General features: G+C 38.2%; 1 protein-coding gene across 2 annotated transcripts in view; it reads left to right on the top strand.

Moving 5' to 3' along the window:
• Positions 1-21,765, top strand: part of LRRC28 (leucine rich repeat containing 28) — a 58,077-nt gene that overhangs the window by 17,872 nt on the left and 18,440 nt on the right. Inside the window, exon 6 of one of the 2 annotated variants that reach the window (XM_087829193.1) lies at positions 13,793-13,999. The exons of the other annotated variant lie outside the window; for it this stretch is intronic. Within the exon in view, the coding sequence (XP_087685319.1) occupies positions 13,793-13,999 (207 nt within the window). The remainder of the gene's footprint in view (positions 1-13,792; positions 14,000-21,765) is intronic. 2 annotated transcript variants of the gene reach the window in all.

Raw genomic sequence — 21,765 nt, 5'->3', positions numbered from 1 at the left:
TCAAGCATACTAGTGCCTAAGGCATGGACCGCTCCTCTGTGCGAAGATCTAGAAGCAGCTGACATCACAGCAGAGACCCAATGGGAAATCTGAAGGGGTGTCCTTCCAAGTTCTCCGCACATGCAGTGCTGTTTCTCCTTCCTTTCTGTATGCAATTAATTTCTACACCATGCTCTATTCCAAGCGTGGTGCTGTGGGGGAACCATAAAGAGAGCACTGAGGCTGGTTGAAGAGGTTTTAAGTCATGTGTGATGGGAGGGACTGAACTGTAAGTTCAGGAGCCAAGGATTTGGATTTGGGTCTTTTCTATTGTCTCTGGAATGTATCCACCTCATATTATCCAGGATTCTCTTTCTGAATTACAGATTTGATAAACAACTTGCCCAGTTCAAATCCTTCATTTAAATCATTTGGCAAAAGTGTTGTGGTTGTCGTCATAGAAGCTTGTACTGGGTTATAACCATTTGTTTATTATGAATACCAGGAATTAGGAGTGTTACCAAAAAAAACACACGATCAATATAAGTGTTCTTAATCTTTTGAAGTGAATTTTCTTGAGAGCTTATAAAACATGTTTTTTTGTTTGTTTTTAAGACACAACCTATTATTGACAATTCATAGATTTAATTGTTGTTTTTGGATCTAAATCAACTTGCAGTATTTTAGACGTTTTGTGACATGATTAGAAAATTATAGTTTCATGTCAAACTATATAACTGTAAAGAAAAATTAACTGGCAGGATGTAGGGTATGTGCTGAAATAAGTATTTGTTAAAAAGTAGTGTCTTCAAGATGTAAAACATTTATTTTTTATATGTCATTGGAACATGCTTATTGCTTACTTCATCTGTAAGTTATGTTTTAATCTGTTAAAGGTTTTAATTTAAATCAGATTGTTTATTCTGCAAGTAATTTCAAAGTTAATGATTCTTTTAGTGAATGAAAAGCTTTATGATTTGCCAAGGGTTGATGTAATAGAAGTAATTAAACAAAGTTTAGTTTGATATGGGTTGTTACCAAACTCTCCTTCACCCCCATGCATAATTGACACCACAGTTCTTTGTTTAATACTTTCTACTCTTCCTTTTACAAAATTAACATCTATGTAATAAACATAATATGTAAATCATATCCTGCTATGCCATGCCTTTTAGCAGCAGAAAGCAGGTTTCCAAGGCTGCCATTCTGTGCCCATCATAAAGTCAAACCTGTTGGAGTCAGCAGAAATGTAAGGATGTTGGATTTTAGTGGTGGGAGGAATATCAGGACCCATCACGTTAACATTTAGCTACCACATTGGAAAGGAAATGGAGACCTAGGGACCAAGTGACATTAAATTTACAGACTTTTGTTTTATTGAACGTTTATAGTTCTTAAAGCTCCATGGAATTCTAAGTGTGGGAAACTTAAATATCTATCATTTGAAGAGCAAAGTTCCAAATTTTAATGAAGCCCAATTTATCAGTTTTTTATTTTGTGGATTATGCTGTTATCGTCCTATTTAAGAACTGTTCGCCAAACCTAGGGTCACAAAATTTTTCTTATTTTTTTTATATAAAATTATCTATTACATTTATGTCTATGATCCATTTCAAGGTAATTTTTATGTGTGATGTGAGGAAAGGGTTCGGATATTTTTAGATGTGGGATATTCAGTTTTTCCAGCACAGTCTGTTGAAAGACTTTTCTTTCTTTGTTGAAAATCAGTTGACTGACCATAAACATATGGGTCTATTTCTACTGTTCTGTTCCCATTAGTCTTTACGTCTGTCCTATGGCAATACCACATTGGTTTCATTGCTGTAGCTTTATAGCAAGTTTTGAAGTGAGGCTGTGTAATCCCTCCAACTTTGTTCTTTTTCAAATTTCTTTTGAAAAAAATATAATTTCATTGATTTTTTTTTTCCCCCCCAACCAAAGGAAGTTTATTTTTCCTCCTTTCCGGCGTTCCATCCATGTATATATGTTTATGTATATATAGTAGCAATAAGAAGGTAAAGATGAAATGTAGGACCTTGTGTCAAAGTGATCTGTGGGGACCATTTTACTACCCAGTATAATTTCTAATCACTCCATCTATTTCTTGCCTTTATTTATGTAACTTAGGACTTTGAGCTGGCTTCTCTAATTTTGTTGTGCCCCCCACAACACTGTGCCTCTTATGAATAATAGAGGGACAGTGAAGGGTCAGACCAAGGACCCAGATGACCAAGGGTCTGTGTCGCACTCCTGGAGGAAGGACAGTTGGCGGCCAGACAGATTTGAGACGGAGGGAAACTGTCTGTCTGTCCCTCCCCCGTGTGTCCGCCGCTGCTATGCACTGATGGCCAGATCTTGGTGGTGGGAGTCTAGCAAGAAGAAATGAACGCTCTGGGCTTGGACTCACCCCAGACCACCTGAGTGCATTTCCATGTCCCATAGAGATCATGTAAATGTGTAGATAAAGTGATTAGGTGAAAGGATACCAAACAATTAGGATGGTTACTAGAAGAGTTCTTCTCTCTCTGGCTTTTTTATAAATATGAATGAATTTCTGTATTGCTGAAGGTTGGGAAGTATTGTTAACATCTTTTTTTTTTTTTAGTCATGTTTCATAAGCCTTTCAGGGCCTGTTATAACACTCCAACTTTATTTAATTTTCTATAATTTACCAATTTTGGCATTTAAACACATTTCATCATATAAAAAGACAGATTTTTGTGGCAAATATTCATTTAATTTTTTAATTGTCACAGAACTAAAGTAAAATAAATACTACTTTGAAATTTGCAATATTTAACAAAATGTTTGTAAGAAAAATAGCATGCCAGTATTGCTAGCACTAAAATTCTCCCAATAACTTTAAGATTCAGGCTTTGGCTTTTGATAAAGAATTGGGATATGTTTAAAATACTTCAGGAATGTCGCCCAGCCGGGCGTGGCTCAGCAGTTGAGCGTCAACCTAGGATCCAGGCGATCAGGGTTCGATTCCCAGTCAGGGCACATGCCTGGGTTGCAGGCTCGATCAATGACTCTCTCATCATTGATGTTTCTCTCTCTCTCCCTTTCCTTTCCTCTCTGTGAAATCAATAAAAAAAATATTAAAAAATAAATAAATAAATAAAAATAAAATAAAATACTTCAGGAATGTTAATGAACACTACTGTCTTTTTAAACCTCTTTGACATGCTCATTAGGAGCAAGTAAAATTTGGAAAGTGGAAAATTAATATTTTTCCTCATACAAGTTTATGTCATCTTAAAATGACTTTGAGCATCAACACAATGACTTTGTTCTCTTGAAATCCTTTTTTGTGTTTCTCCATTCAGGTCTCTTGGAAAGGTCTACCTAGTTTCTCTAAACAGTGCCCTATATAAAGTATGTTAGTAAATCTTAGTAAAAATCATGATGGATAACTGCCCATTCCTTCCTCACTGCTTCAAAAAGACGGCAGTATTTAGTATCAGTCATTGAGACATTAAGCCTTGAGTGGTGGTAGTTAATTTATTTTCAAAATCATGATTAAGGCTATTTAGAAGGCCACTTTTGTTAAATGTTTGTATTTCTCCTTTTGTTTTCTTTCAATTATCTCTTAGTATTGCTGCTTATTAGGCTAAATTACTTTGGTATTTCTAATTAAAAATTAAACATCTTATAATGATCTTGCTTTTGGGAAGACATGCAGACTAATGATGCTGAACCTTTTCTCTTTGCTGTTGGCTCTGACGTTGCCTGCTTTGGTTTCCTAATTTAGTAACAGAAATACAACTATGCACCACTGGGCAGGTTTGGTATGCTGGCAGCCAGCCAGGAAGCACGGGTTTCTTAAGTAAATGGACCAACGGGGATTTGCGGGAAACACAGATTGCGTTACATGAGCTTTGCACTTTGCAAATCCCTAACTATTTAAAGGCACTCAGCTAACCCACTGCCACCTAAATAAAAGTCACTTTTGTTGAAACACACATTCACACTAAATGATGTATTGTTTCCCTTTCCAAAATCACCCCTCATTTTTATATTTTTAATTTTGTCTTTATGTAAACCTTTAAAAAGTACTTTTTCTTTTAGGGAGGGAATAATTGCATCAAAATTAGTTAAACTCTATTCAGTTATTTTATGCACTTGTAATTCCATTCAGAATAGCATAATATAAAAGAGTCGACAGTGTACAAATGTAATGTCCTTCTATGTGAGGAAATGAAAGAAGGCTCTGACAGAGATAAGTTAAAAAAAAAAAAACCCTGGTTTTACAAGGCTGCCCTGCACCCGCACCTGCACGGCTGCGCGGCCGCGGTTGCTGTTGTGTCTCCCGCACTGTGGGGATCGTCGCCCGTTCTGCAGCCTCACTGTACCCAGGGTGGGTTTGCACTGGTTGCCTCTTTGAATGTGTGAGCACCAGCTACTTTCCTGTCTGCTGACGCTTTTCCTTCGTGTCACTGCTTCTTGCCTGGCATATCCTTGGTCTTAAGGTCCATTGCCTCTGAATTTGGAGAAGAGCCTTGAGGCCGCCCCCTCTTTTCTGCTTCAAACCTTGATATATTTCTTCTAGACTCTGCCTGTCACTGTCAGATGAGGCCCACCCCGATCGTCTTTGAACAGTTGACTCCACTACTTGGGGTAATGTTGGTAAGGTTGGGGGGAGGATGCTCCGTGGAGTCTCTGAATCACACCAAAGCAGTATTAGTCACAGTATGCAAGAAAATGGATTTAACATAAACTTCAGACAAATTATATCGACGTTAGGATTAAGATGTCTTGTTGTATAAATGTCATCCAGAAGCATTAGTCAGAAAGAATACTGAACGTCATAAATTTCTTGACCAAAAGTGGTCAGGTTAACTAATCCTTAAAAATAGTCAGTTTTTAAAATGACCTGTTCCTCAACTTCTGTAAATAGGGCAGATGTCCAGTCCCAGCATCAGGCTTCCTCCCTCTTTCCTCCCTTCCTTATCTTACTCTTCTGCCTCCCAGGATATTCCAGTGTTCTTAAAATCCGCACCCCGTGGAGACTGACTCATAGTTCCTCTGCTCTTGGCCGTTCCTTTGCTTTCCTGAGAGAGAGGGCACTGTCCTAACAAGGTCTTGGCTGACAAAGAGATGGGCAGAGGGGAGGTCTCTGTCGTCAGAGACTCAGAGTGGCATCCGTTGCATTTCTGTGCAATGCAAAACATTTGGTAAGATCTAGCCTGCAGATCTTTTTGCTGACTTAGTAAATTTGCTGGTAATAATAATAATTTTTAAATAATATCTTAATAGTTACTTTTTAAAGTGGTAAATTCATCTCCTTCTCCAAATAATCAAGAGATTATTGTTATTGTCACTACATTTGTTAAGTATTTAAACTAGTCTCGATAAACGTAAAAGAATGCATTTCCTTTCTGTCGATGTGAGCTGCCACTTGGTATCGTTTTCTGTTCGCCCCTGCAGACTTCCTTTCATATTTCTTACAGGACAGGTCTGCTAACAGTGGATTTTCTCATTTCTTATTCATCTGGGAATGTCTTTATTTTGACTTTACTTTTGAAGGATAGTTTTACTGGATATATAATTTTGATTAGCAGTTTTCTCTTTCAGCATTTTAAATATGTCATTTTAGACCTCTATTATTTCTGATAAGAAGTCAGCTTTTGGTTGTGTTGTGCTCCTCTGCGTACAAGTTATTTCTTTCCTGTGGCTTTCAAGATTTTCTGTTTTTATTTATCTTTCAGTGATTTGTCTGTGACGTATCTAGGTGTGGATTTCTTTGTGTTTTTCCTACTTGGAATTCAGTGAACTACTTGGATCTGTAGATAAATGCTTTTCATCAAATGCAGAACATTTTCAGCCATTGTCTTTTAACATATTTTTTCCCACCATTTTCCCTCTTTCTTCTCCTTCTGGAACTCCTGTTATTGATATGATGGTATCCCACAGGCCTCTGAGATGCTGATCATTTCTTATTGATTTTTTTCCCTACGTTCCAAATTTAGCAATTTCTATTGACATGTCTTTGAGTTTACTGATTCTTTCCTCTGCCATCTCAAATCTGATCCTGAGACCATCTAGTGAATATTTTACTTCAATTATTATATTTTCAACTTTATAATGGTTCCTTCGCTCTTTTTATGGCTCGTATTTTTCTATTTGGATTCTCTATTGATTGAGTCATTGTCATCACTTTTTTCTTTAGTTTTTGACAAAGCTTCTTTAAACACATTTATAACAGCTGCTTTGAAGTCTTTGCCAAATTCAGCATCTGGACCCATTCAGAGTTAGTTTCTGTCGACTGCCCCCCACCCCCGACCCAGTTATGGGTCACACTTTGCTGTTTCTTTGCACGTTTTGTATTTTTGTTGTCGTAGAAAACTGGAAAATTTAGTTAATATATTGGGGCAACTTTGGATTTGGATTTATTTTTCTGAGAGTTGTTTTATTTATTTAATTTTTGTTCCTTTCTGCGGTTTAAATTGCAGACTCCTTCCCCTCTGTGGTGTATAGCCTCTGATGGCTCTGCTCAGAGTTTAGTCTTACTTATATTTTTTAACCTGGTTCCCTAGGAGTGGCCACTGTATCTGGATAGCTTAGGGGTAGCCATTGATTTGGAAAGAGGTTTGCTCAAACGCTTCAAGCCCATAAGGCCTCTGCCTTACACTAATTGAAATGTGTTTGGATGGTAGAGTGCATTCAGAGGGAGTCAGTCATCACATCTGCTCTGCCTTTTACTTTGTGCGGACTCTTGGGTCTTCCCTGCACGTACACACAGTTCCTTGGTTGTCTAAGGATTTGTGGAGAGCGTACCTAGCACTTCATCTGCTCTCTCATTTCCAGAATCTCCCAATTAAATTGATGGCTGTTCAACCACTCATTCCAACTGGGTCTGCAATCCCAGGCCAGCAAAGCAGATGTTTCATGCTTTCCTCATTATTTTCTACACAGTTTGCCACTTTTAGCTAAAAAAGCTGTGAGATTTTTTTCCTATTCCCAAATCAAGGATGTCCTCTCTGACTGCCGGCCTGCTGGTTTTCATAGCCGCCCCAAGCAAGAAAAGGCTGCAGACTCCCACTATTCTTGAGTGAACCTTTAACAGGTTTTCCAGGAATAGACACTTACGAATTTGTCTGCCTTTGGTTGATTTCCAGAGCCCTGAAATAGTTGACTTTTTACAGTTTTGTCCAGTGTTATGCTTATTTTTGATGGAGAGACTTCACCGAGTTTTTCACACCATCTCGGATCCCCACTCTTTTTAAATATTCTTAGGCCACTTGTTTGGCTATTTAAAAAGCTGAAAGGGGCTCATGGAACTTCAGAATGACTATATTTATTATGAATTTTATGCCAATGTCTTCCCATCTTTGGTTCTCTGGCACTTCAATTCTAAAGCTATTGGACAAGGTCCTGTGTCTGTAGTTATTGACAAAAACACTGAAAATATGCTTTTCAGTGTTTTTTCAGTATCTTGAGATGCTCTTTCTGTGGGTATATAAACTGCTTTAAAGAGTGTCAAAGTCTTCTTAAGCCCCTTTACCTAACCTGGGCTTCAACTTCCTCTCTAGGATGCTTGACAGTCAAGAAGGTGGAGCCTTTTGTCATTTGTTAGCGAATTCTTTTGCCTCAAGCACCATCTGAGATACCTTTTTGGTATCCTTCGCATTTTCCTGAACTGCGGCTCATTCGGGACATTAGATTTCCTCTGTTCTTTCAGATTTATGTCTAAAACTATAATCAAGACAAACATAAATCTCAGAAAGCAGTAAGATACACGTATATAGAACCTAAGATCTTGGATTTTATTTCCTTAGAGCACGGCATAACATCCATTTTTATTCCCTTTACTCCAAAGGAGTAAAATAATAAAAGCTACAAACTGTTTTTTGTAGATTTTCAACTCTTCAGAGGATGAAAAAGTCAGATTTTATCATAAGGTGCATTCAAACAAGTAAGCATGAAATTCATGTAGTAATTCCTAGAAGAGTGCAGTATAATTTCGGTGTTAACTATTTAAAATATGAAACATAATTGAATTATTAAGGGCAAGAGCAGATCAACAGATAATATCTAGGCAACAGAAAGGTGAGTTCATTTTATTGTTTTAGGTGCTGCTCATCCTGTATTAATTGTACCTATGATGCAAATAGTGTCTTTGTGTTTTGAATCACTGACTTGACTAACTTCCATACTAATCATAGGCTTAGAATGAACTTCCAGTGGAAAGTCACTGCTTCCCTAAAATTGTTATGGTAGGAAACGCAGTTCCAGGACCCCGTGCCAGCAGTGCCATTTGGCAGTCCATGTTTGCTTGTGTATTAAACTTTTGATTTTGAGATAATTATAGATTCCCGTGTAGTTATATATCCATGTGCTTTGACCCAGTCATATTTTTTCTTTTAATATTTTTCCAACTATTACATAGTTTTGTAAAAATTGACTAATGCTGCTGTATGTATGGGCAACGAGAGGCGCCGTGTGTAAAGGTTTGAAGTCGGCTGAAATTCTGTGACTAACTTTGTTAAGCACCAGCTATGATCATGGAGAGTACACCCTGCCCTAGGTGAGTGGTGCCCCTTAAGCTCTGTCACAACTATTATTGCAAACGTTCATTTTTGATAAAATTAATGTAAAAATTAAATACGCCTTTTTTAAGTTGCCTTTTTGGGTGTTGTTTTGACCTAATTTATTTTTATACTCTACCGCCAGTTCCAATAATAAGATGAGTAGAGCATAAAATGAATTTGTACAGGGTTACTTTCGTTGGAAACTTTATGTAAAACTCACTCACTTCTGAAAGGAGTACAACTGACAGGGCACAAGTCACCTGTTCACGTCGAACTGTTCGGTGTCCTTTGTGGGCTTGCGGTTTTCACTCTGCTCCGTCGGTCGTCCTGTTGCCTCCTGTTACGGGCGCGTTGGCAGCTTTGTTAATACAGCGCCCGAGCAGGGGCTTAAGAGCGCAGCGCGAGGGTCTGAACTCCGGTGTGTAGTGACCTGCTCGTGACAAGACAGTTCTCCTTCTTCCAAGGTTGGCGACTAAATAGAAACCTGAAAATACACAGAAATACACTTTTCTGTGTTCTCTTTAGAAGTACCATAAAATTGTCTAATACTTATATTTAACAGAAACTTTATAAACTTTGATTTTGTTTTCATTTTATAATGACAGAACTTGTAAGACCCTCAACAGTATAAATTTGTTTGTACATGTGCATTAAATGTTTGTTTTCTGTTGCGTTGCGTTTCAGTGTACTGAAACGTCATTAGGAAATCCAAATGTTAATCTGAAATCCAAATTTCAGAATTGTTGCATCTCTTATTCTAAGGAACCCCAAAGTGTGTGATGAAGTACCATGTTAGCATGTGATTAATTTAATTTTGTATTAATTCAAAAGTAATAGATGAGCATGGACATAAATATTTAAACAGTATAGGGAAGTTTAAAAATGAAAAGGTAACATCTTTCTGAGCTTCCATTTCATTTCTATCCTTGATATTAATCACTACTGAGTTCGTTTTGTTTCCATTCTGCTGATGGCTTCCTCATAACTCTAATCAATAGCAGGTATGAAATCTAGAGACTTGTTGCTTTTGTCTTAAGATTGGCAACCAATATGTACAAATTCAGACTTCTCTAAGGTAAAACTTCTCATGCTGCTAGTGGTTGTTATACGTGAGTTTCTTATAGAGGGCAAATGTTTAGAAATCAGAGTATAGTTTGAATTTAATGTGGAATTCTTTTAATTCATGGGGAACTTTTTCAAAACTATGGTTCCTGTGTTGAACATGATGTTTTCAGTAGTTTCTAAGTGTCCTATCAGCAGAATCACCCTTTTTTCCCACTACTTTCTATTTTTAGAGGTAGTTACTTTTCTTATGGGAATTTCAGATAAATAAACTAGAAAGGATCAATTTGAAATGTACATACACTAAAAAAATTCTCTTTAAAATTTCTCCCTGTATTAATTTGAGCTTAGAAAGTGAGATGAAAGCAATCATCATAATGATATTTTATTCAGGTAGTGACATACGGATTGCTTGTCGTTTTCCTTTGCAAAGGAGTAAGATAAAAAATAAATTTTTATTCTGTACTACAAATCTGTGATATTCCTTGAGGCAGTTTTATGCCAACAATGGACGCCTGGTGATTTCATTCAGGTGAAAAACTATTGTGTTACCTCAGTAAAGAGGGAAAAAGCCCACCTAGAAGAAATCTGGGAAATAGACAATCACTAAAAAAATAGCATCAAATGAAAATCTGCGTATGTGATCTCTATGAATCTTGCAGAATGAGGACATTAAAGGATTTTTTTAAGTAGTAGTCTAGGTATTGACACAAAGCAGTAATAAAGATGCTAAGTTTTAAAATAAACACTTTTGAATTTCAAAGGCAGAATGTATCTAAAGAAGAGCTATGGACCATTTCTGTCTAGCAGTTATATTATAGTTGGCGCTCAGAATACTTTTTTCTTATCTTATACCATATCCTCAGTGACATTTTGCTAGGCACCTTAAGTGTCAGATCAACGTAGATAACCAATAAACACCTGGTAAATAGCTTATTTTGAGCAACACTGAAAGAAACTTTGTGCATAATTTAATCATACACAGAGCACCAGGTAAAATGTCCAAACAATATGATTTTCTGTTTTGAAGCATGCCTTTAACATTTTTAAATTTCTATTGGGAATTAATTGCCAAGCTTGACACCCAGGCATAAATATTTAAGTCATGTCAGTGCCTGTTGTGTTTCTTAGATGTTAGATGTTTTAGAGAATTTTATTTTAAAGCTTCCAAATAATATTTAATTGCCTTTTAAAATTAAGAGGACGTCTTAATTGCTCATTTGGTATTGCTCATATTAGACAAGTGCATTGTTAATAGATATTTTTTTTCATTGAGCTTTCCGATATTTGTTAATTTTATTCCCATTGTGATTATTTGTTATTAAACATAACCTGCCACATATTCCAAATTATGAATATATAGCAGGCTCCTTCTGATTGGTTTTAATTTTTTTATTTGACCAAGGAAGGCAGTCCTGCCCATTTTCTGAAAGGCATCTTTCTAAGAGCCCCTTTCTCTATGTTGTATAACAAACATGCACATACTGTGTTCATAATTGTTTCTATAATGAAACTGCATCGATTCAAAAGATATTTATATTTAGAATTTATATTTACAATATTATGTAGCATAATGAGCTGAAAATTAAAAAGAAATAGTTTTCTGCCATGTATTATTGACTTACATGGGATATTTCATTTAATCACTTTAGGTACATCTTATTCTATCATTTGTTTATAGATGATTTTTTAAACATCAAACAAATGATGTAAATATTTGAGTAAATAACCCAAAGTTGCACAGCCGATGAATGATAGGATGATGGCTTGAACCTATTTCTATGGACCAGAGCATGTGCCTTCCACCGCCCAATCCAGGGGAAGGGAACAGGGCACTTCCTGTTACATAGGATGGAACTTGGCCCTGAAATATTCTCCATTATTTCTCTGGATGCTCTCCCTAACCTGGTTTGCTTTGTAGCTCAAATTAGAGCTGTTTTTAGTGGTACCGGAAAAAGCCAGTGCTTGAAAAATACCAAGCCTTGTTATTGACTCTGCGGTCACTGGCTTGGCATGGAGTGGGTGGCTTCCTTCCCATTCCATTTAAATTTTAGATTAGGTCAGTGCACATAGGCCGCGAACGATGATTTAGAGGGAACTTACTGCTTTCCCTTTCGAAATTGCACTCTAATGTTATTTTTATGCTTTGTGTAAGTAATTACTGTGTGGCAGCAATGAAATCATTTTCAGGATACTCTATAAGTAGCTGAAAAGTTTTAAGGTATTGTAGATTTAGCATAAAAGGAAACAGTGCAAACAACTGTGAAGTTAGGGTTATTCTAGGCTCTCTGAGGAAAGAAAGTCTACAGACTGATGTTTACTCCTTGGGGAACAGTGTGGTGACAGGGAGACTGCCAAAAAGAGTAGGATTCGACTAATATTCCAAAAAGAATTCATTGTAACTCTATCAGTAATACTTCATTAATTTCAAGATGACATATCAATGAATATTTTTGAAGGTGTCAGTAATATAAACTTATTAAGGATAAAATTAATTATAGACAATTTTATTAAAAAGAAACATAATACCATATTGAAAAAAGACTTTAGAAAAATGCAGTAACACATTACTAGAAATAAAAATAGCTAAGAAACTGATTAAATGATATGAATTTATACCAGGAATAATTATTCTTATTTCTAATGTTTAGATAATCAATATATGGAATTTTTAAAACTTTGCTTTCATATACATTTTATTTTTAACTTTTATGAAGAATTTTATTTTTGAAAAGTTTTGTGTTACTTTTTTATTTTAACATAATTAGAAATTAATGTATTTTGTACTTGTATTAATTTTATTTAAAAACAGTTATTAAAAATGCTCCTGTTTACAGTACATCTTTAACAAAAACTGGCAAATTTTTTCTGTAAATAGTGAGATAGTAAACATTTTTAGGCTTTGCAGGCCCCATAGGGTCTCTGTCACATGTTTTTTTTCTGGGTTTTTTTGGTTTGTTTTTTTAACCATCCTTGAAAATGTAAAAACCAGTCATAGCTTTCGAGCAGTGCAAAAGGGGGCCATGGGCCAGACTTTGCCTGTGAGCTGTAGTTTGCAACCCCTGGTCTGTAGCAGTAAGAAAAATAATCTGTGTCATTGTGCATCAAGTAGAGAAGATATTTCTGTCCAGTAGAGAAGATATTCCTAATGTTAATCTGAGCCTTGAACAAACTGGATTATGCACCCCGGGGGTGGGGTACAGTCTAGTGGCGGGAGCATGGGAAGCCCTAAGCCTGGGAGGAAGAGCTCATGGGACAGGGACAGGGCTGGAGAAGGTGGGGAGAGGGCATCACAGCGGTCTTCACCTTGGACGTTCCACGGTGCAGAAGAGCTGGACTTGTCCTCACAGAGCTTCCTGTGGGGACTTGAGTGGATTGTGCTGTCCTGGGACAGAGTACATGCCCCTGCCCTGGAGAGGGTCCTCTGTTCAGAGGTGCTCCACGGGGATTCTCCCTGAGAAGCACAGAGTGCCTCGTAAAGAACTCACTTGTGGTTTAGTCACTGACAGGGACATAATTGTACTCACCACAGGACAGATTACAAATGTGGACATCGACAATGAGGGAATATTAGAGTAAACAGAAGGATTTCATTTGGGTGGAATTAAGGCAGTCGTCACAGGATATGTACACTTTGAGTGGGCTTATAAAAGGAAGTCACATGGCTGGACAATATCTAAAAATGTTGCCTACCAGTAATTTCATTTTATCATTGTAATCTTTACCGTGGTAAAAATTTCCAAAAGCACCTTAGTCCAGGAAGTTTCTGTTCAGTTCCTATGAACACTTACTGGAATACTATAATTTATGTTTTCAAGTCTCCTACTATCTACTTAGATCGGTAACAATCACAAAAGGAGCAGAAACCAGATACCTTGACGTGACTCGTCTTTTCTCGCCCCAGTAACTTTTGTTACATCAAGGAGCAGAAGCCATAGTGACAGGCTTCTGGCTCCTGTCCCCCCGCTGTGTCTCTCCTTCTTCCTATGCCAGCACTTTCTCCATTAAAAAAATTCTGGCTTATTTAAAGACACCTACCCGGTTGGATTATTTGCATGCTAGGCCCAAAGCCCGTACCTCAGCATTCGCACCCATGGAAATAGCTGCAGCTACTGGTTGCATTTGGTTGAACTGTTAAAGTATTGATTCATTTTATTTAATCGACTCAATTAATTTCATCAGGATGTGATTTATCTTCATTTTGGTTTTGGTTGTAGAGGTTGGCGATTTGAAGGAGCTGCAGACACTAGACATTTCTACCAATCGTTTGCTAACTTTACCCGAGAGGCTTCACCTGTGCCTTTCTCTGCAGTACCTCACCGTGGACCGAAACCGGCTGTGGTGTGTGCCGCGCCACCTCTGCCAGCTGCCCAGCCTCAACGAGCTCTCCATGGCTGGAAACCGTCTTGCATTTTTGCCACTTGGTAAGTGAGCGTGTGTATATGAGAAAGCAGAGAGGCTGGAGACTAAGATGGAAAGCCCTCGGTCCCTTGACTAGGAACTGTTTCTTCATTCTGTTATGTTGAGGGGCTGCCTCTCTAAACCTACCTTTGCAATGAAGAAGGCATCCTACCCAGGAAACAAAGCTTACCTCAGTTTTGAATTTTACAGTTTAGAAAAGAAAGCTGTGCTAAAAATTTGATTAGGGATAAAAATCTGAGATATGAGGTGATTTACTCTGAGAAGGGAATTGAAATATGTGTATATGTACACATGTGTATTGTATATATTTTACGTATATATATATATATATATATATATCTGTCTTGGAGACATGAAAATGAATTTGAGTAATAAATAATTATCTAATTTAAGATTACTTTTCTATAAATATAATTAAATTCTGTACTCATGAAATTAAAAAAATAAACCATTTCAGAAGGAAGCTACATTTCAAAGAAATCAGAGCATCTTTTCAAGCGAGAGAAATATCGTACGTAAAAGGCTTTAAAAAAATAAATGCTAGAGAACAATTATATAGGAACAAGCACCAGGTTCCAAATCCTCAGACCCAGGTCCTAGCCTGGTTTCCCCATGTCACAGTGCGTGCTTCATTTGGCTCTGTCCGGACAGTCCTTAGCGTTGGCCAGCTTGGGTTCATCAAGGAGGTCCAGGAAAGGGCTCAAGGGCACCAGCTTCATAGAAGGACAGCTGTGGACTTAATTATCCTCTTGCCGAAGACAGAATTGAATTCCCTTTCCCCGTCCACCTTCATGGTGTTAAAAAAAAACAAAAAAAAAAGACAGAAGACTTAATATTTCCGTCAACTTCAATTTACTCATCGTCACAGATTATCCTGTCTCTCATCTCTTGGAGCCTTCTCTGGGCAGCCTCATGTGGCAGTTCTCTCGTGGTCTCATCCATTTCTTTACAAATTCATCCACTGCCTTTCCTCAGAGAACTGGAGTATTCTTGGAAACTTAGCCAGTAGGGCTGCTCTTTACAGTAGTTGGCGATACCATGTGTAAACACACAACTCAGGTCTTCAAATGGAAGGTCCCCATGTTTAACCACGATTCCACGAGCATAATAAAGCAACTTGAAGGCTTATGAAATGGGCGTTGTAATATCTCTGCCAGTGACTGGAAGTAGGAATTTTATTTTGGGGGCTACACACTGAATCCCATTTCTTGCCAAGAAGTTTGACTTAGGAGAAAAAGCAGTGTTTTATGGGCCTTCTTAAAGGAATATCAGCCTGTGGCCTCTTCAGAAAGCCATGATAGGAGCTATATGTAAGGGTGACTTAAGTCACTTGTAATACCATCTAGATCATTAACACTCTTTTCATCTTTTTAAGATGAAAAGATGCATCTCTAAGAACAAAGGATGCCCCTATTATAACTATCCCATGACAGCTGAGTGACAGATTAATCCACAAACAGGCTTTATCCACTGTTCTGACTTTCACTGAGAAGGGGGAAATGAACCACTTGAGCCTAGTGCTGTGAGGTTTAATAGAGCCCTGCAATGTATTTGTTGTTGGTTCAATATGGCTCTTTACACTAAATAGCTCTCAGAGTTGTGACTTACCTCTGGGCTTCTGAAAGTGTAAGAAAATGCAAAGAAAAGGATTTTTCCAAGGAGAGACCCAAAGAGGCCACTCAAGTTGTGCTCTGTCTCGTGTTCTGCAGGGATTGTCAGGCAGGCCCTAATCAAAGGCATAAGGATGAAAGTGAAAAGAAGGGCTTGAACACAAGGTTCAAAAACTACTAAAAGCAAGGGGGAAAATAGCAATTATTCTATTCATTTCAGTCCAGACAGACTTTGTTTCAGGAGTAAGGTGATAACTCTGGAATGATTATTTCTTTAAGAAAATGGACGTTCGATGTTCCCTCTTGAGCTCTTGTTGCAAGTATTTGTAGCAAAAATTCTTTTCCTCACCCTGGTGCTGCTTGCTCATCTGACCCTCTCCACATCTTGGTAACTTCTGCTTCATTTTTCTTTCATCACATCAGGTCTTTGCCTTAAGGTTTCCTTAGGGAGTTAATAGGATTATTTAATATTAAATAATAAATAATAATATTGACTTTCACAATAGATTACTATGTTGTATTGGCTAAGCTAATGTTTCACGAGGAAAGTCCACCAAGAGTAGCTGAGCCTTAAATGGACAAATGTATGTTTTTCTCTTAAGTTTTGGAGTAGGATTTGGGTGTAGGGAGCGATTAGTAAGAAAAAGCTAACCCTGTTTTCTCAAATATCAATTGAAAAGGGGAAGAGGGAAGTGTCATTCTTTAACAGGTACAGATGTGACACTTAGCAAAATAAAGAGTATGAGGGCTACAGCCATGAGCAGAATCTTTGCCAGGACAGTTTTTGTTGATTTGGTTCTGGAACTTGAGTTTTTTAAATAGTAAAGTCTGGAAGACATTGTCAGTTGACTTTAAAGCAAGAATCCGGAGCTTCTATAGTTTTCAGTGAAGTTCTTCAGATTTTGGGGGGGCGGTTGAGGGGTGGGAAACAGGTCCAAGTCCAGCTGAGCAACAAGCTCAAGATGCAGAGTGAAGCCACTTCGCTGTCCACGCTGGCTGCCATGGTGCAGGGAGAGATGCTCTTGTAATTCCCGAGTCTGTGCTAGGCAGCATGAAGTCTCCTTCTCTGGCCTCCTCCGAAGGAATTATTGGTACTTATTGAAATTACTAACCTGAATCTATAAGACAGGACTATCTCACAGTGATCTGGGCTTTTAAAGGAAGCTGAGTGATGTTTTATTCATCACTCGTCTCTTTGGCAATGCCTCCTGATGTCACACCTGGATGCTTGGGCCCAGTTCCAGCCCTCTGGGCACCCACAGCACCCACACAGCCCACTCAGTAGTATCATTTCCTAGGTAGGTGGGAATGCCCTGCTTCAGTGGAAGTGGTCTGTTGAGGGAGGTTGTCTTACATCTGAGTGAAGTAGCAGCCCTGCATTCCAACTCCAGCTCTGCCATTGAGTAGCCGTGTGAGCTTGGGCTTAAAAAGGCTTTTTCATTTGTATAAGGCTCCGTAACAGGGTAATAGTAATACCCACTTCCTAGCACTCTTGTGAGAATGAAATAAGATCCATTTAAAACACTTGTATCACTCATAAATACTACATAAACGCTCAATCAATATGAACTATTTTGATTGTTTCCCTGGACTGTAAGAAAGGGTTGGAACTGTGTGTGTCTTCACTTTTATAGCTCAAGCACCTAGCAAGTGTCTAGCCCTTTGCTTGTAAGCGTTTATTACCTGGACTGTGGAACAGGATCTGATTTAGAGATGCTGACAACTGCATACTTACACCAACAGCAAAGGGACATGCCAGTCATTCAAATTCATTGAAATCCTTTTTTTTTTTTTCTTTTTAAATATATCTTTATTGATTTCAGAGAGAGGAAAGGAGGGGGAGAGAGAGAGAGAGAAACATCAATGATGAGAGAGTCATTGATGGGGCTGCCTAGACCGCAACCCGGGCATGCGCCCTGACCGGGAATCAAACCCGGATCGCCTGGATCCCAGGTTGATGCTCAACCGCTGAGCCACGCCTGGCCGGACAAAATCCATTTATTTTAACAGTTGTTGAAGCATCTGATTAAATTATAATTCACTGTGAAATATTATTTTGTAAAAGTGGAATAGATCGGAAAGATTATGATTATGTAGAAGATTTAGTGAAGTATATATTTGAAGAAGCTGCACTTAAAAAATCCTTATTCTGAAAACGTGGTTGAAAAGTTCTCTTTATAAAAGGCATCATGTAGGTAATTTAAATTAGCTTAAAGCATTTTTTGAATACACTGTAAATTACTCTAAATTCTTTATGAAGATACATTATATAGGAATTAAAAATGTAATTATGACTAATAAAAGATCTGACTTATCAAACTATGATAATTGGTGTAATATTGATAGAGCACTCTAAACAACCTATTTTGGTCTATTGCTTTGGTGTTGTGGTTTCTCTTGCCCCATCATTTTTTTGAAGAGAATCCATCATTCATCTTTTGATAAAAGAAGTGAGGTTCACCCTGGTCAGGTTGCGGTAAACAGATCCTGCTCGGTCCTGGCCCAGGCTGTCATTCCGGGCTCGCTTTTACAGTGTAGTTAAAAAGCAAGAGCCCAGGCACACAGGACCTTTTTGTTCCATCCCCAGCCATGTGGACCGCATATGCCAGAGCCTTGAAGTTGAATAAAAAAGAATTGGAGTTTGTGCAAGACTGCTCGCTTTTGCTAATTTGTAAGTAACAATACTTTGATCTGAGAGTCTGGAAGGAAAAAGGGAAAACATTTCAGACACAGTACAGCACTTTAAAAAGCCACATGAAAAAGTTCTTTGTGGCTTTAGCATCTATGCAGATGTTCACTTCCTGGCTTCATAAAGTTCACATACTGAGCATTTTTGCACAGGAACTTGGAAAAGTACTGTTGCATGATCTAGTTTATTGCAAGATATCGGTACATTAAAATTAACTGTGTAACTTGGAAAGTCTTAAGTAAGAAGCAAGCAAACGAGCTCATTAGCTGGTAGATCAATGGCATCTTCCAAAGTTAATTATTGTGTGAAGATTTCCTGTTTCAAGAATAGAAGAAATAACTCAAAGCTTTTCCATGCAAAAAATACTTATATTTCAGCCTCAATATGATTAAAAAGGCCATTCCGTTGTGCTTGAGGTTTTGCCAGAGGACAGTTTTCTGGCCGAGAGCACGCTCTCATGAGGTTGTCACCGCATTGCCTGTACAGCCTGTGACCTTGCTGGGTGTTAGGTGTCTCAGCCTCGCCAGCAGGCTGTGCTGCGTCAGCTAAAGCAAGAGTTGCCTGGTTCTCTTTATAATTCTGTGCTCTTCTGTGATTTTCCCATTATATTCAGAAGAGAGAGGTAAAAACTAAGATGTATTGAGCACCAATGAGTAGGCAAAGGATCAAGCTGGCATTATGTACATTGTTAAATCTTCATAACAAGCCTGCGACATGGGTTTTATTATCTCCATGTCACAGTGGAGGTAACAGGCGTGGAGCATTGAATTTCCCCCAGCATCGTGAAGCAGTTAGCAAGTAGAAAGCCAGGATTCAGACTCAGCTCTGACTCCAAAGCCCACTACATTGTGTCACCTTAATACTGCTTTTTCTTACTCTATATGCGACTCTATAACTTGGGAAGTTTAAGCATCTGTATACTCACGTCCGTGTGGTATACTGGCTGATGGGCCATAGATTTGAGCACAGCCGATTGACGTTTTCTTTCAGCCCCAATAGAAAATAGTTCATTCCATCGTGGGCATACTATATAAAACAGGCATTCCCCAGACACAGAGATGCAAAAAGAAGTCTCTGGAATATTGAAAACCCAAGATAAGATCTAAACCAACTCGTATTTAAATTATCGACTCTTCATTTTTTCCTATAAAGCTAGGATAGGGAAGTCTAACTGTAAGAAGTAGCAAGTGTCAGCTTTTATTTAACTCTGTGTTATGGTCCTTGCATGTAGCCTCATTTAATTTGCACAAGCTCTTTCGTGTATATTAGAGGAGAGATGTGCTCCCTCTGTCATGTCCCATTTTGTGTCCTTGGCTCAAGTGGATGAATCACAGTCTCTAGAGGCTGTTGCCTCTAACTCCTTTCATGAAGCACAAGTACAGAAGAGCATCAGTACCTTTTGCTGCATGCCAAAGGGAATTCTCCCTTAATTGACCTTCTACTGGAGGGCACACTCCCAAATATGTCACTTATTAATAATAATGAGGATACTAATAACTGCCATATATTGGAGATGGCTGTGTGCCAAGAATTCTGCTTGATAATTTGTAAACTTTGTTAGTAACTCCCACTAAATGTAAGAGACAGTGTTACTTCCCCTGTTATACAGATGGGGAAACTGAGGACACACATTTTGTAAATAAAACAATGAGAATTCAAATCCCAGCCATCTGACTCCAAGGCTGTGTTCCATTAATGAGTATCCTACACTCCTTACCGCTTCCTAAACTCAAGGGAAGACTCTTTCCTTGAGCCCCCTGGCTGCTCTAAAAGGCAAATCCGAGCTGAGTGCTTATTTTTATTTTATCAGTGTAGTGTGTTTTTTGTTGTGTTTAATTATCCCAGTTTTCCATATGCCTTTAAAGTCTGAAGATTTCTATTTGTGGTGAAAGAATTTGGGTTTACATCAGAGAAATAGTGAAGAAATCCAGAATAGGGATTCTTAGTGTAATTCTGAGGCCTTTTGCAATGCAAGTGGATTCTGGTATTTCCAGCTATATTTTTTCATCTATGGGAAAAAATAGCCTTTTATACCAGTAAACATATTTATATATGCTTACTAGTGTAGCAGTATACATTATTTTGGTAATTATATATTCTTATGCTTAAAAACATATTGTATAATTTAAATTTTGCAGCTTACTTTCACATTCAGTTATCATAACCTGGTGAGGCTGAGGGACTAGGTACTATTATGCTATTTAACATACGTGCAAACAAAGGCTGTGCTCAGGTGCCTAATAAGTGAAAGAATAGGCATAAGATATGAACAGACAATTCACAAGAAGAGCTAAAAATGGCCCTTAGACATTTAAAAATGTTCATACTCATAATTAGAGAAATGCAGATCAAAACAATGCTGAGATATCATTTCTCACCTAGCAAAAAAACAAACATTTTTAAATAGGACAATGTATTTTAAAAGTTAGTGAGACTATGGGAGAGCCAATGCTTTCTTAGATTGCTGGAAGGAATACAAATTGATATAACCCAGAATCTGGAGAGAAATACCAAAGAATCTACACATGTACTTACCTTTTGACCCAGCAAGTCCACTTCTAGGAATCTATGCTGAAGGTACACCTCCAACATACATGTACGTGAATACATGGGATAATATCCATACATAATGTTTTGTAAATCCATCCTCTAAAATATCCTAGAAGCAGTGGCACCCCTGTAGTAATGAGCACAAGTAGCACTCAGAGCTTGGTTTCTAAACACCATACCCCACTGTGAGGAATTAAAGCTCCTTAGAGAAGTAGTTGATTTCAGGCTAGAGCAGGGGGAATTACCATTAGAGAAATACCCTAAAATAATTTTTGCAAACAAGATCCATTGATGGGTGCTAAAATCAGTGGGCAAGATTTGGAGCAGGAATGAGATATTTATGTAGTCTTGGGGCTCTAGTCATCTGAAGGCTTGACCTGGGAGCTTGGCCAAGCAGCTTGGAGGATCTGCCATTCAGGATGGCGCACCCACGTGGTGTTGGCTGGAGACCTCATTTCCTCTCCAGAAAGCTGCACTCATGACAAGGAAATTGTCTTCCTCCTGAATGAGTGGTCCCAGGGAGAGAGCAAAGAGGAAGCCACAGTGCCCTTTGTGACTGACTTCCTGAAATCACATACCACGTCTGCCTGTTCTGTTTTTTAGATATTGAAAAACCACACACTGGAAAGAGCACCTCTAGCCAGTAGCCCAGTAATTCTTTCTCTCTATGAGTAGCCACTTCCCCTTTCACTGCTTGCCCCCAGAGCTCCCAGTTTTGGTTTCTCTTTTTAACTTGTTCCAGGGCTTGTTCTGGGCAGGATTATTATTATTATTATTGTTTTTAATATATTTTTATTGATTTCAGAGAGAGGAAAGGAGAGGGAGAGAGAGAGATAGAAACATCAATGATGAGAGTGTCATTGATCAGCTGCAGCCCACAACCCAGGCATGTGCCCTGACCAGGAATCTAACCCTGATC

The sequence above is a fragment of the Miniopterus natalensis genome, chromosome 22, assembly GCF_054644295.1.
Source record: "Miniopterus natalensis isolate mMinNat1 chromosome 22, mMinNat1.hap1, whole genome shotgun sequence".
Lineage (NCBI taxonomy): Eukaryota > Metazoa > Chordata > Mammalia > Chiroptera > Miniopteridae > Miniopterus > Miniopterus natalensis.
This window is presented reverse-complemented; position numbering and strand designations above follow the sequence as displayed.